Raw genomic sequence first — 11,526 nt, 5'->3', positions numbered from 1 at the left:
AAAGTTGGATTATAATATAAATAATTTATAACAATGTATAAATTATATGTATTTCGGATGCAAACTTCTCAAGTAAGTTGGGGTCATAAAAGATATTTACCATAGTGCGAACCCTCAAATGCAAAAAAAGAAAAAGAAAAAAAGGAGAACCCTTCATCACATCGCAAAATTCCTAATTTCAACTCCAGTTTAGTGTTTACTTTCCTCCTCGAGCCCTAGAAATACCAGTGCAAGCGATCTCATCGCCAGAAATTGTAAGTTACTGTTACGTTTTCCTTAGAATTAATCATTAATTTAGTTTGATTTTAATATCAGACATGTTTTCTTATAATCACGAGTAAATAATTGTGTGAATTTCAGCCGTTCACTTCAGTTTTTATCTGCTTCTGCTGCGTATTTTTCTGCATAATTTCCTGATTAATGAGTTTAAACAATGTAGAAGAGTTCTTACAGTTTTATTTTAGCCTTCATTATCTGCGTCTGCTGTTTATTTTTCTGCATAGTTTTCCAATTCAAGAGTTCAAATTTAATATAGAAGCGACCAATCATATACTATCTTTTTTGAAAATATTGATTTGAGGATTTATTGCAGTTCTTCGAAATGGCCGAGAAGGATTCTCCATCCGGATCCAGCAAAGAGAACCCGAACCCGAACCCGAACCCGAACCCAGATCAGGATTCCGACGTAAGCCGATTTCAAAACACCATAGAAAACATTGTCCAGAAGTTTCAAGGCTCGAGTTTACAAAACCACCAGGAGCACAAGTTTTGGGAGACTCAGCCCGTCGGCCAATTCAAAGATCTCGGCGACTCGAGTTTCCCCGAGGGCCCCATCGAGCAGCCAACTCCATTATCTGAAGTCAAGCAGGAGCCCTACAATCTCCCCACTCTGTACGAATGGACCGTGTGCGATATGGACTCGGACGAGATCTGCAACGAAGTCTACGTTCTGCTGACCAACAATTACGTCGAGGATGACGACAACTTGTTCCGATTCAACTACTCGAAGGAGTTTCTCAGGTGGGGTCTCCGCCCCCCGGGGTATTTCAAGAATTGGCACATAGGTGTTCGTGTAAAGTCCTCAAAGAAACTCGTAGCTTTCATCACCGCTATCCCTGTGAAAATGAGGGTGCGAGACGAAGTAGTTCAAATGGCAGAGGTCAACTTTCTCTGCGTGCACAAAAAACTACGATCGAAAAGACTCGCCCCTGTAATGATTAAGGAAGTAACGAGAAGAATCCATTTGGAGAATATTTGGCAGGCGGCATATACAGCTGGCATTCTTCTCCCCACCCCACTCACCACTTGCCAGTACTGGCACAGGACATTAAACCCTAAAAAGCTAATCGATGTCGGTTTTTCTAGGCTCGGAGATAGAATGACTATGAGCCGTGCGATTAAACTCTATAAATTACCAAATTCAACCGCGACTCCCGGATTTCGAAAAATGGAAATCCGAGATGTTCCGAAGGTTACTATTCTGTTGAGGGGCTATCTGAGCAGGTTTGTTGTGGCCCCCACTTTCGACGATGCTGAGGTGGCGCACTGGCTTCTCCCTCAGGAGAATGTGGTCGACAGTTTCGTGGTGGAGAATTCGGAGACTCGTGAAGTGACGGATTTCTTCAGCTTCTATACGCTGCCTTCGTCTATACTCAACAATCCGAATTACTCGACTTTGAAAGCGGCTTATACTTTCTATCACGTCTCGACCAAGACTCCACTGCTTCAGCTGACTCAGGATGCTCTTGTTATTGCAAAGCAAAAGGAATTCGATGTTTTTAATGCGCTCGATGTTATGGAGAACGAGCCGTTTCTGAAGGAGCTCAAATTTGGAAGGGGCGATGGTCAGTTGTATTATTATCTCTATAACTATCGGCTGAGAGAGTCTTTGAAGCCGTCGGAACTTGGACTCGTGATGCTATAACTTTGTGCGTGATCTTTTTTTTTTTCTTTTTTTTTTCTTTCTGTTTGGAATTGATGATTGGACAAACAGCAGGGCTTTCTTTTTCTTGTTCTCTTTCATGTTGGCTGTTGAACTATTTTTTGGTTGAATTTCGTTCATATTGACTTATGCAATGAATCGCGGGTGCTTGAATGCTGCGGTTGGTGGCTTATTTGAGGTTTTTTTTTGTTTTTTTTTTATCGAATTTCGATATACTTGGATTATGATGACATTTTTTTCCTGCAATATTTTTGTTATTGTTGTATTTGAACCAGAGTAATTTTTGTTGTATAGATAGAAAATAGTATGACATTTACATTTTCTCTTACATATAATCGTAAACACGTTCATTGATTATTGATATGCAATTCAAATTCACATTGACTATCGACATGCAATGCGAATTCAACGATCCAAATCGAAATATCCGATACAAGATCTCGATACACATCTTTACAGGTCTAAGTATGTTTGTATTCCTTACACTGCATCAATCCACCTGCGTAAATTCAAGTGCATTGGCGTCTGGATCACGTGTGAAAATCGCTGGCCTCCCCGAGCGACTAAGTGTATAAGGAATGCCTGAATAATAATAACATAGTAAATGCAATAATAGAAGCCCAAGAAAAGAATTAGTAACGAGTACGATGAATTAGATGATAGATTTTCAGACAAAGTAATTACCAGCTTTGTCGAGGATGTCTTTTAATTTAGACACATGTCGAATAGCAATGCAAGCATGTCGATCTCGACCCCCATGTTCTGGTCGTCCGGTCAATGGATCGGGATTTGGAAGTTCCATCAAATGTATCATTTCGGCACCCACCCATAACCAAGCACCTCTATACGGTAGCTTATCGTGTGGACGTGCCTCGTTTATTGTTAAACCTATTCTTTTCAGACACGAATTCAAGTTTTCTTATTTAAAGAGAAAAAAAAGATAAAAAATTATAATCATTGAAGCAGAAAGAAAGATTTACCAAGAACATTCTGGTAAAAGTCTAACGATCTTTCGAGATTCTCGCACAAGATTCCAACATGGTGAACCCCAACAACTCCAAAATCTGTAAAAAAAACACAATCAATTATTTTTCTTTAAATTTGGGTAATTAAAAAAAGGAGTGAATTAAGAAATGATTACCGTCATTGTTTTCAGCTGTTTCAACGTTGACAGAATCCTTAACGAGCACATCTGCCTCCAAAGATGCTTTGTTTTTTATTGCCGAAAATTGCGCTCTTTGCTTACTATTTTTTCTCGAAAGCGTATAATCCATCTTTGACGGTGGTTTTACGGCAAGAGCTCTTATATTTCCATGACTAACCTACGAAACAAAGGTCGAATAAGCCTCCAGTTACAGATAAATCTAACCAAAAAAATCCGGAACAAACATAAACGGTACATAAACACTCCAGACTATCGATATCCACCTAGGCAGCTATTCCTGCATATTTAGGCCTGTTTGGGAATGTCAATGGGATTGATAAGATTGATCGAATCGATTTAGAATTGTAAAAGATGCACACCAAATCGAAGTACGAAACAAAATCGTCATACAATGTACGGAAATGGTAGTGTAATAATATACTACTTCATTTCTACTAGATTATATTCGACAATAAACACGAATCCTCTTCGTCTTTATTTGGTTTCTACAGATTTCAAGAATTTATATATTATTTTAATTTGATTTAATATAAAATCAACATATTAAAATCCCCAAGCTACTTCAACCGGTCCTTAATAAATCGTCTGATTACAACAAATTGAAAAAAAAAAATTAAAAAAAAAACAGTGATCAGAGGAGTTTAATTAAAAAAAATTAAAATCTTGAGCTACTGTTAAACAAAATTAAAAATAAAACAGTTCATTTCCGCAGCAAACAATAATAAATCAAGGATTCAATTGTAAAGCTAAAAAGACATACAAAACCCTAGAATCAATACGTATATGCGCAGATATATGCAAGTAAACAGGAATTTGTTCAGAGAATTAGTTTTTGTTACCTTGTTAATGGGTAAATTAAGAGGTGGGCTCAGTAGAGAAGCCATTAATGGAGATTGATCGTTCAACTGCTCAAAGAATTGGTGAGGATTTTATTTATTTATTATATTTAATAAGTAATTATTTCACGGCTGAGGATATTCGGTGGCAGAGCACCACTCATTCATCGTTTTGGGGGTTAATATGCAAATATGTGAAACTATTCGGGGGAATATGTCATATAAAGGTTCCTTTATGTACCTCCGAATAAAATAAGAAGAAAAAAATATTTTTTTCTTTCCGTGCCACGGTGTCGGGGGCAATTAAAATACAAGTTATGAGGTAATTATAATTACGAAAAAAATTCTTTTTGTTTGTATAATTATAACCAACCCTTAATATATATTCTTTTACACGTTTATCAATATGATGTCAAATTTATATAGGGGTGTTCATCTGGTCGATAAATCGATTGAATTGAACCGAATAAAAATTCGTACATGCCGATTACCAAACCGTTAATTCGGTGTAGTATTCAATTTTATTTTATTATATATATATATATATATATATATATATATATATATATATATATATATATATATATATATATATATATATATATGTAATATTAGATTTAAACTAAAATTAAATTTTAAGAAAATATAAAAAATCAATATTTCTAACATAATTTTGGTAATTCGGTTATTTATTGAATCATACGCTCAACCGTATAAAATTTTGGGGTACCGCAATTTCTTCACAATTTTAGCGAATGAATGCCCCTGAATCTATCTAACTTGAGGAATTTCTCGTAAGATAATACATAGTTGAGGAGTGCTTGTGATTACGCAAACATGAGGTGTTTTTCCTGTAATTTGACATTATTTCAGGCCTAAAATAAACGATCCCTTAGTCATTTACATATATACCCTTCCTCACCACGCCCCATATGAACCGAGTTTCCTCACTCTTTCCCTCATTTCCCAAAATGCCCTTACAAGAAACCCAACCGCGTAAAGTAAAAAAAAAAAGAAGCTTATTCAATGGGGTTTCCTCGTCCGAAATCGAAACAGAAATCGCCACCGTCCAAACCCCCACCCCCGCTGGCAGCTGTCCGCCAGCATCTTCCTCCTCACCGTGTCTCAACTCTCACGCGTCCCGCTTCAGTCAGTCTTCACCCAACCCCGACTATGTATACACACACACATATATATTTATATATATGCATCTGGAACGAACTCGGTCATGGTGTTCACACTGTCGTTCAGACTTCTTTAATTGTCGTCTCTTCAAACCCTTTCACATCTTACTGCGTTGAATTCAATTCAATGGGTATCTCGTCTTCCCCATTTCCAGATGACTCGTTCACTTCTTCTTTCTCGCCCACATCCAAGAAGCGGCCCAGAACCGACACCTGGTTCGACGATTCCGATAATGACCCGTCGCTTCAAGAATTCCTGACCAATTTGCTGGCTTCCGACAACCCGCCGGAAGAAAACCCCGCCCAGAATGTTCCTTCGCCACCACATCTTTCAATCTCAGCCGCCGGAAACTACATCGAAAGCAATCGAGCAATGCACGAGGCCGATACCTACTTCGTTCATTCAGGCAATTCATCGAACACCAAGAGGGCGCGCTCCCATCCCCCAGACGATTCATCCGCCGCCGCGAGCGGCGGCGTCCACCGCCGACTGTGGGTGAAAAACCGGCCAAATGCGTGGTGGGAGCAGGTCAACAGCCCCGATTTCCCCGACGAGGAGTTCAAAAGGGCCTTCCGAATGAGCAGAGCCACCTTCGACACAATCTGCCACGAGCTCGAATCTGCCGTCACCAAAAAGGACACTATGCTTCGTCTAGCAATCCCCGTTCCTCAGCGTGTCGCCGCCTGCATATGGCGGCTCTCTACCGGAGAAGCCCTCCGGGAGGTGGCCAAGCGTTTCGGCCTCGGAATTTCCACCTGCCACAAACTAGTCCTCGAGGTCTGCACCGCAATAAAAACCGTGCTAATGCCTAAGCTCCTACAATGGCCAGACGAAAACAAATTAACCGAAATAAAAAACAAATTCGAATCTTTCTCCGGCATCCCAAATATCTGCGGATCAATGTACACCACCCACATTCCGATCATAGCACCGAAATCCAACTCATCCGCGTACTTCAACAAGAAACACACCGAGAGGAATCAAAAGACTTCTTATTCAATAACCCTTCAAGGGGTGGTGGACCCCACCGGCGTCTTCACCGACATTTGCATCGGATGGCCAGGTTCGATGACCGACCAACAAGTTCTCGAAAAATCGGCTCTTTTCCAAAAGAGCGATTTGAGTGGTGGTTCTTGGATTGTGGGGAATAAGGGGTATTGTTTGTCCGACTGGGTTTTGGTTCCATACTCGCACCAAAATCTGACGTGGACGCAGCACGCGTTTAACGAGAGGATCGAGGATGTGCAGAGGGTGGCGAGGGATTCGTTTATGAGGTTGAAGGCCAGGTGGCGGTGCTTGCAGAAGAGGACCGAGATGAAGCTCGAGGATTTGCCGGTGGTTATTGGAGCTTGTTGTGTGTTGAATAACGTGTGCGAGATGAGGAATGAAGGGTTGGGCGATGAGTTGAGGTTCGAGCTTTTCGATGATGATGTGGCGGCCGTTGACAGTGGTGGTGTGGCTTCGAGCGGTACGGTGAACGGTAGAGATCGGATTGCGCATATGTTGTTGCATCATAGTTTTGCAGGCACTAATTTCTCACATTGATTAGTGATCTTATTCTTTCATTGCTTGGTATACAGTTATTTATGTTAGAAGAGTAGGAAGTTAATAGATGATGTAATGTTATATATATATATATATATATATATATATATATATATATATATATATATATATATATATATATATATATATATATATATATATATATATTATATATGTAAAAGAAAAGAAAAGAAAAGAATAGATGTAATGTAATAAAGAAACAACCATTTTTGTTTTCTTAGTGATGTTTATGCTAAATGCACACCATTGCTCGATGTTAAACGAAAAAAAAAAGTTACTTCGTCCTTTCCGTTTTATTTGTCGTTTTGAGCATACGCATTACAAAAATTAATAAACGTGCTGGATTCTACAAAAAAATCATAATAAAATGACCAAAAACCCCCTCTCGTTAAGTGTTTCACTTATTAATTCTCTTAAGAATAGCAAGGACAAAATTGAGAAAAATACACTGCTTTATTGAAGTAATAAATAAAGTGACCACTAATCTAAGAGCAACTCCACTGGAGGAATTAAATAGGGAATTAAATGGAATAACTTCTATTTTGATGATCCAAAACATAAATTTTCATCTCCAATGGGGAAATTAAATTGGTAGTTATTTTGATATTCAACTTCCGGAGATGCAAAAACTGCATCCTAGATAAAGAGGTATCAAAACATTAACTACCCAACAAACCAATTAAAAATTGACACGTGTCAATATTAAATATATTTATGCTTGTATTTAAAATTAGATGATTCATTTAATGCTTGCGATTGGAGTAAATGAGTATCAAAATAATAAAACGAGTATCAAATTAATATTTGATGATCGATTTTGATACTTTACCAATGGAGTTGCTCTAAAACAAATAAAAATTCTCTAAAACCACAAATAGAATGAGTCGGAGAGAGTATTAATTAACAAAATTAATCTTCGTAGTTTTTTTGACTTTTTTCACTTCAAAAGACAATTAATATTATTATTATTATAATAATTGTTATTAATTATTTTTTTGATAAAACAACACTTTAAAAACAAAAGACAGTAAATAAATACTGAGAAAATGGATAAAATATAGGACTCACGTTTTTATCCCTTCCACTATCTGCCGTCGTCACGCTTTTTTATGGTTACTCCGACGTGGCACTTCACACACACAAACACACCTACATATATGTGTGTATATATATATATATCGATAGACATATTTTTGGTTACAAGCTGAGTAATAAACGCAAGGGTGCGAAATTTTGCATCTACATTTTCTGATCCTTTTCCGACGCACCCACCCCACCGGTTCTCGCCTTCTCCGGCATCCCACATTTTCACGCACTAATTAATATGGCGGAGGAGAGGCGGGTTTTGGCGGTGGTTGAGGAGGAGGAGGATATCGATGAACAATTGGTGGTGGAGGAGGAGGATATGGGCTCCAGCTTGACCCTCGAACGCGCCGCTGCCGCCAAAAAATACATCGAGAACCATTACAAAACCCATATGAAACGAATGCAGGAACGCCGACAAAGGTATCATATATATGTATACATATGTATGTATATATGTAGGAGCATGCAATTGGGGCATTTATTGATCATTCATCGTGCATGTGCGTTCAATTTCTTCATCAATACTTTCGAAATTATATGTTAAATTTCATGATTTATTTTTCTTACGATTTTTTCGATTTAGATCGCATGATTTGATTTTCGTGTTGTTTTTATGATTGCAGGTGTATCTATCTGAATTTTAATTTATTTATAGGAATTTGAGTTCTGATAAATAGTTTTATTTAATCATGTCGAAGATTCTCTGTTTTCTGCTGAGCTGAATTGTGATTACCTGTTAATTAGTAGTTAAAGATATGTTTCCTAATTAAATCACAGAATCTGCACTGACAACATAATGCACTATAAATGCGAATCACAGGCGCCAACTGCTCGAAAAAATGCTAGCTAATTCGGGTGTATCAGAAGAAGAGCAGATGAATTTTCTCAAGGATTTGGAGCGCAAAGAGACAGAGTACATGCGGCTGAAGCGTAACAAGATTTCCGTCGACGATTTCGAGCTCTTAACCATAATAGGCAGAGGAGCGTTTGGAGAGGTTTCGATTGCTTTTATAATTCTTTTAATTAAAGTTGAAACTCCCATGTTTATAACATGTGATAATTAGATTCCGTTGTTTTAGTAACAACGTGTTGTGTCGTTTTGTTATAGGTTCGATTGTGCCGGGAGAAAGTAACTGGCAATATATACGCAATGAAGAAGTTGAAGAAGTCGGAAATGCTTCAAAAGGGGCAGGTCAGATCAAATCAATGTATAGATACATCTTTTATATCCGTCAAACATTTGCTAAGTGTATCTATATATATGCTATAGGTTGAACACGTAAAAGCCGAAAGGAATTTGTTAGCTGAAGTTGCGAGCGAATACATAGTGAAACTTTATTGTTCGTTTCAAGATGCGGATTACTTGTACCTGGTTATGGAATATCTACCTGGTGGTGATTTGATGACTTTGCTGATGAGAGAGGAAACCTTAACCGAAACCGTCGCAAGATTTTACATCGCGCAAACTGTTCTGTCGATAGAATCTATTCACCGGCACAACTACGTCCACAGGTCAGCAATTCAACAACAAATCAAATACAGTCGAACGATTTTTGTAGAAAACTTAGTTACTTATATATATATATATATATAAATGCAGGGATATTAAACCCGACAACCTTCTTTTGGACAAGAATGGTCACATGAGGCTGTCCGATTTCGGTCTTTGTAAGCCTCTAGATTGTTCGAATTTGTATCCTGCAAATGGGAATGAACCAACCAATGGAGAGAATCAGAGAGGATTGGTCGATGGAAACGGATGCTTTCCCGATAAAGGCGATGGAAGCCTTTGGAAGAGTCCTCGTGAACAACTTCAGCATTGGCAAAAGAACCGAAGAACACAGGTAAAAGAAGCTCGTTTTGATTAGGACATACTTAAATATATTCTTATGGTTTTCTGGAAAAAAATACTTTTTTTTTCTCATCACAGGCATTTTCGACGGTTGGCACGCCTGATTATATTGCGCCCGAAGTATTACTTAAGAAAGGATATGGGATTGAGTGTGACTGGTTAGTTTCTTCACACAGAGTATTGGTTCGGTTTATTTATATCTTTTGTTTTTATGAGGAGCTTTGTTGCAGGTGGTCACTTGGTGCCATTTTGTACGAGATGCTTTTTGGCTATCCCCCGTTCTACTCTGATGATCCAATAACAACATGCAGAAAGGTAACCGTCAAACAGTTTCTCGTGATTCTTGACCTTGTTTTTCCGGTGTGTTATATCCAGACATTTCTTTTGTTTCAAATGAATTCTATCAAAGAGAATCAATCCCAAGTGCACGATAAAATAAATTTATTTTCGTCGTGTGGATAATCTGATCGATAATTTCAACAGATTGTGCACTGGAGAAACCACCTAAAGTTTCCAATGGAAGCAAGGGTAACTCCAGAAGCAAAAGACCTGATCCGCAAGTTGCTTCGTGATGTTGATAATAGAATAGGTTCTCGTGGGGCCGACGAAATAAAGGTTTTCATTTCTCATCGATCGCAGTTTCATAATTAATGAAACAATCTTATTACTCACATTCCATCAACATTATCGTCAGAGTCATCCGTGGTTCAAAGATGTAAAGTGGGACAAACTTTACGAAATGGAAGCAGCGTACAAACCGGAGGTCAATGGTGAACTCGACACTCAGAATTTTATAAAATACGATGAGGTAGAACTCTCTGTAGTCTAGATTTTTAATATATGCCTAAATTATTAGCTTTCTGATGTATTCCATCTATATCCTAGGTGGATCCCCCGCCAGCAAAATCTAGTTCCGGGGCCTGGCGGAAGGTTCGTTGTTTCATATCATCAGTTTAAATAACGAGATTTTTGCGCTTTTTTTTTTTTTTTTTTTTAATTCTGCATGTCTTGCATGTCATGAAATACCAATGCCCGAATATTTCTTGCAGTTGCGAAATCCAAACGATTTGAGTTTTGTTGGCTACACATACAGATTGTTCGAGCCCGTGAAAGGGTTAACTAAGTCTTCAGGTAATTAGTTGCTTGCACACATTGTTGTACAATAACTCCCTTGAAATTTCTACGCAACTTCCGTTTTATGCAGACAAGGCAAATAGCACATCACCCGAGCGTCTATCAACAGATTCCTCCCGGAGTTAGTTTAACTTTTCACTCATTGGTCATTACATACTTTTCCGGACTAGATTTGAATACAAACGCAAATATATCTAATTTGTAATTAATATCCGTTTGCAGGTGATTCTGCGGTCGATTATTCCTCAAATAACGCCACCGTTGAAGTGGAACTCCTAAAACGTACTTCATCGGTCGATACGTTTTCTCACTGATGACCTATATATTATTGCAATCTAATATTATTGTAATTATAGTATAGAGCAATTTAATTCCAGGGTGATGTTTGTTTGTTAGTCATATGCTTTTAGTTGCAGTTTATTTTTGGTCCCTATGTAGATATATATCCATAGATGAACTCAGTCAGGACTCAGTAGCCTGGCTACTGCTTTTGCCCCCTTATAATTAATAAATCGTAATTTATATCTAGAGTAAATTACAACCACCTCGAGAGGTATGATCAATTTACGAAAAAACTCTTTTTGTTTGAATAATTACATCTACTTCTCAACTATGTATTTTTCTTAGATCTCCACCCTTATGGTGTCAAATTCAACATAATTATCTAGATTTCGTGGAATATGTTCTAGTTTATACTCGTTTTGTGCAAAAATACGGTTTCTGATGCACTACAATTTAATATATATATACAAGTCAAAAA

The 11,526-nt window shown here is 37.9% G+C and overlaps 4 protein-coding genes across 4 annotated transcripts; 3 read left to right on the top strand and 1 right to left on the bottom strand.

The window, feature by feature from the left end:
• The first annotated feature begins 67 nt into the window (after positions 1–67).
• On the top strand, positions 68–2,114 carry NMT1 (myristoyl-CoA:protein N-myristoyltransferase). Its single transcript, XM_012993359.2, has 2 exons — positions 68–254; positions 593–2,114. The coding sequence occupies exon 2, from the start codon at positions 602–604 to the stop codon at positions 1,922–1,924; it is 1,323 nt and encodes a 440-aa protein (XP_012848813.2). The 5' UTR covers positions 68–254; positions 593–601; the 3' UTR covers positions 1,925–2,114.
• Positions 2,115–2,260: 146 nt separating this feature from the next.
• LOC105968711 (Lactoylglutathione lyase / glyoxalase I family protein) lies at positions 2,261–4,119 on the bottom strand. The gene is made up of 5 exons (XM_012993360.2): positions 3,947–4,119; positions 3,084–3,264; positions 2,923–3,006; positions 2,627–2,830; positions 2,261–2,524 (listed from the first exon to the last, which is right to left on the bottom strand). Exons 1-5 carry the CDS (start codon positions 3,989–3,991, stop codon positions 2,433–2,435), a joined length of 606 nt encoding a protein of 201 aa, XP_012848814.1. The 5' UTR covers positions 3,992–4,119; the 3' UTR covers positions 2,261–2,432.
• Positions 4,120–4,941: 822 nt separating this feature from the next.
• On the top strand, positions 4,942–6,782 carry LOC105968708 (protein ALP1-like). Its single transcript, XM_012993355.2, has one exon. It carries the CDS (start codon positions 4,970–4,972, stop codon positions 6,671–6,673), a length of 1,704 nt encoding a protein of 567 aa, XP_012848809.1. The 5' UTR covers positions 4,942–4,969; the 3' UTR covers positions 6,674–6,782.
• Positions 6,783–7,803: 1,021 nt separating this feature from the next.
• On the top strand, positions 7,804–11,301 carry LOC105968709 (uncharacterized). The gene is made up of 13 exons (XM_012993358.2): positions 7,804–8,200; positions 8,601–8,775; positions 8,889–8,972; positions 9,051–9,292; positions 9,381–9,624; positions 9,711–9,790; positions 9,863–9,947; positions 10,116–10,247; positions 10,327–10,440; positions 10,518–10,562; positions 10,682–10,763; positions 10,837–10,887; positions 10,989–11,301. Exons 1-13 carry the CDS (start codon positions 8,019–8,021, stop codon positions 11,078–11,080), a joined length of 1,608 nt encoding a protein of 535 aa, XP_012848812.1. The 5' UTR covers positions 7,804–8,018; the 3' UTR covers positions 11,081–11,301.
• The last annotated feature ends 225 nt before the right edge of the window (positions 11,302–11,526 follow it).

This window comes from Erythranthe guttata, chromosome 10 (genome assembly GCF_056151865.1).
Source record: "Erythranthe guttata isolate IM_541 chromosome 10, IM_541, whole genome shotgun sequence".
NCBI lineage: Eukaryota > Viridiplantae > Streptophyta > Magnoliopsida > Lamiales > Phrymaceae > Erythranthe > Erythranthe guttata.
This window is presented reverse-complemented; position numbering and strand designations above follow the sequence as displayed.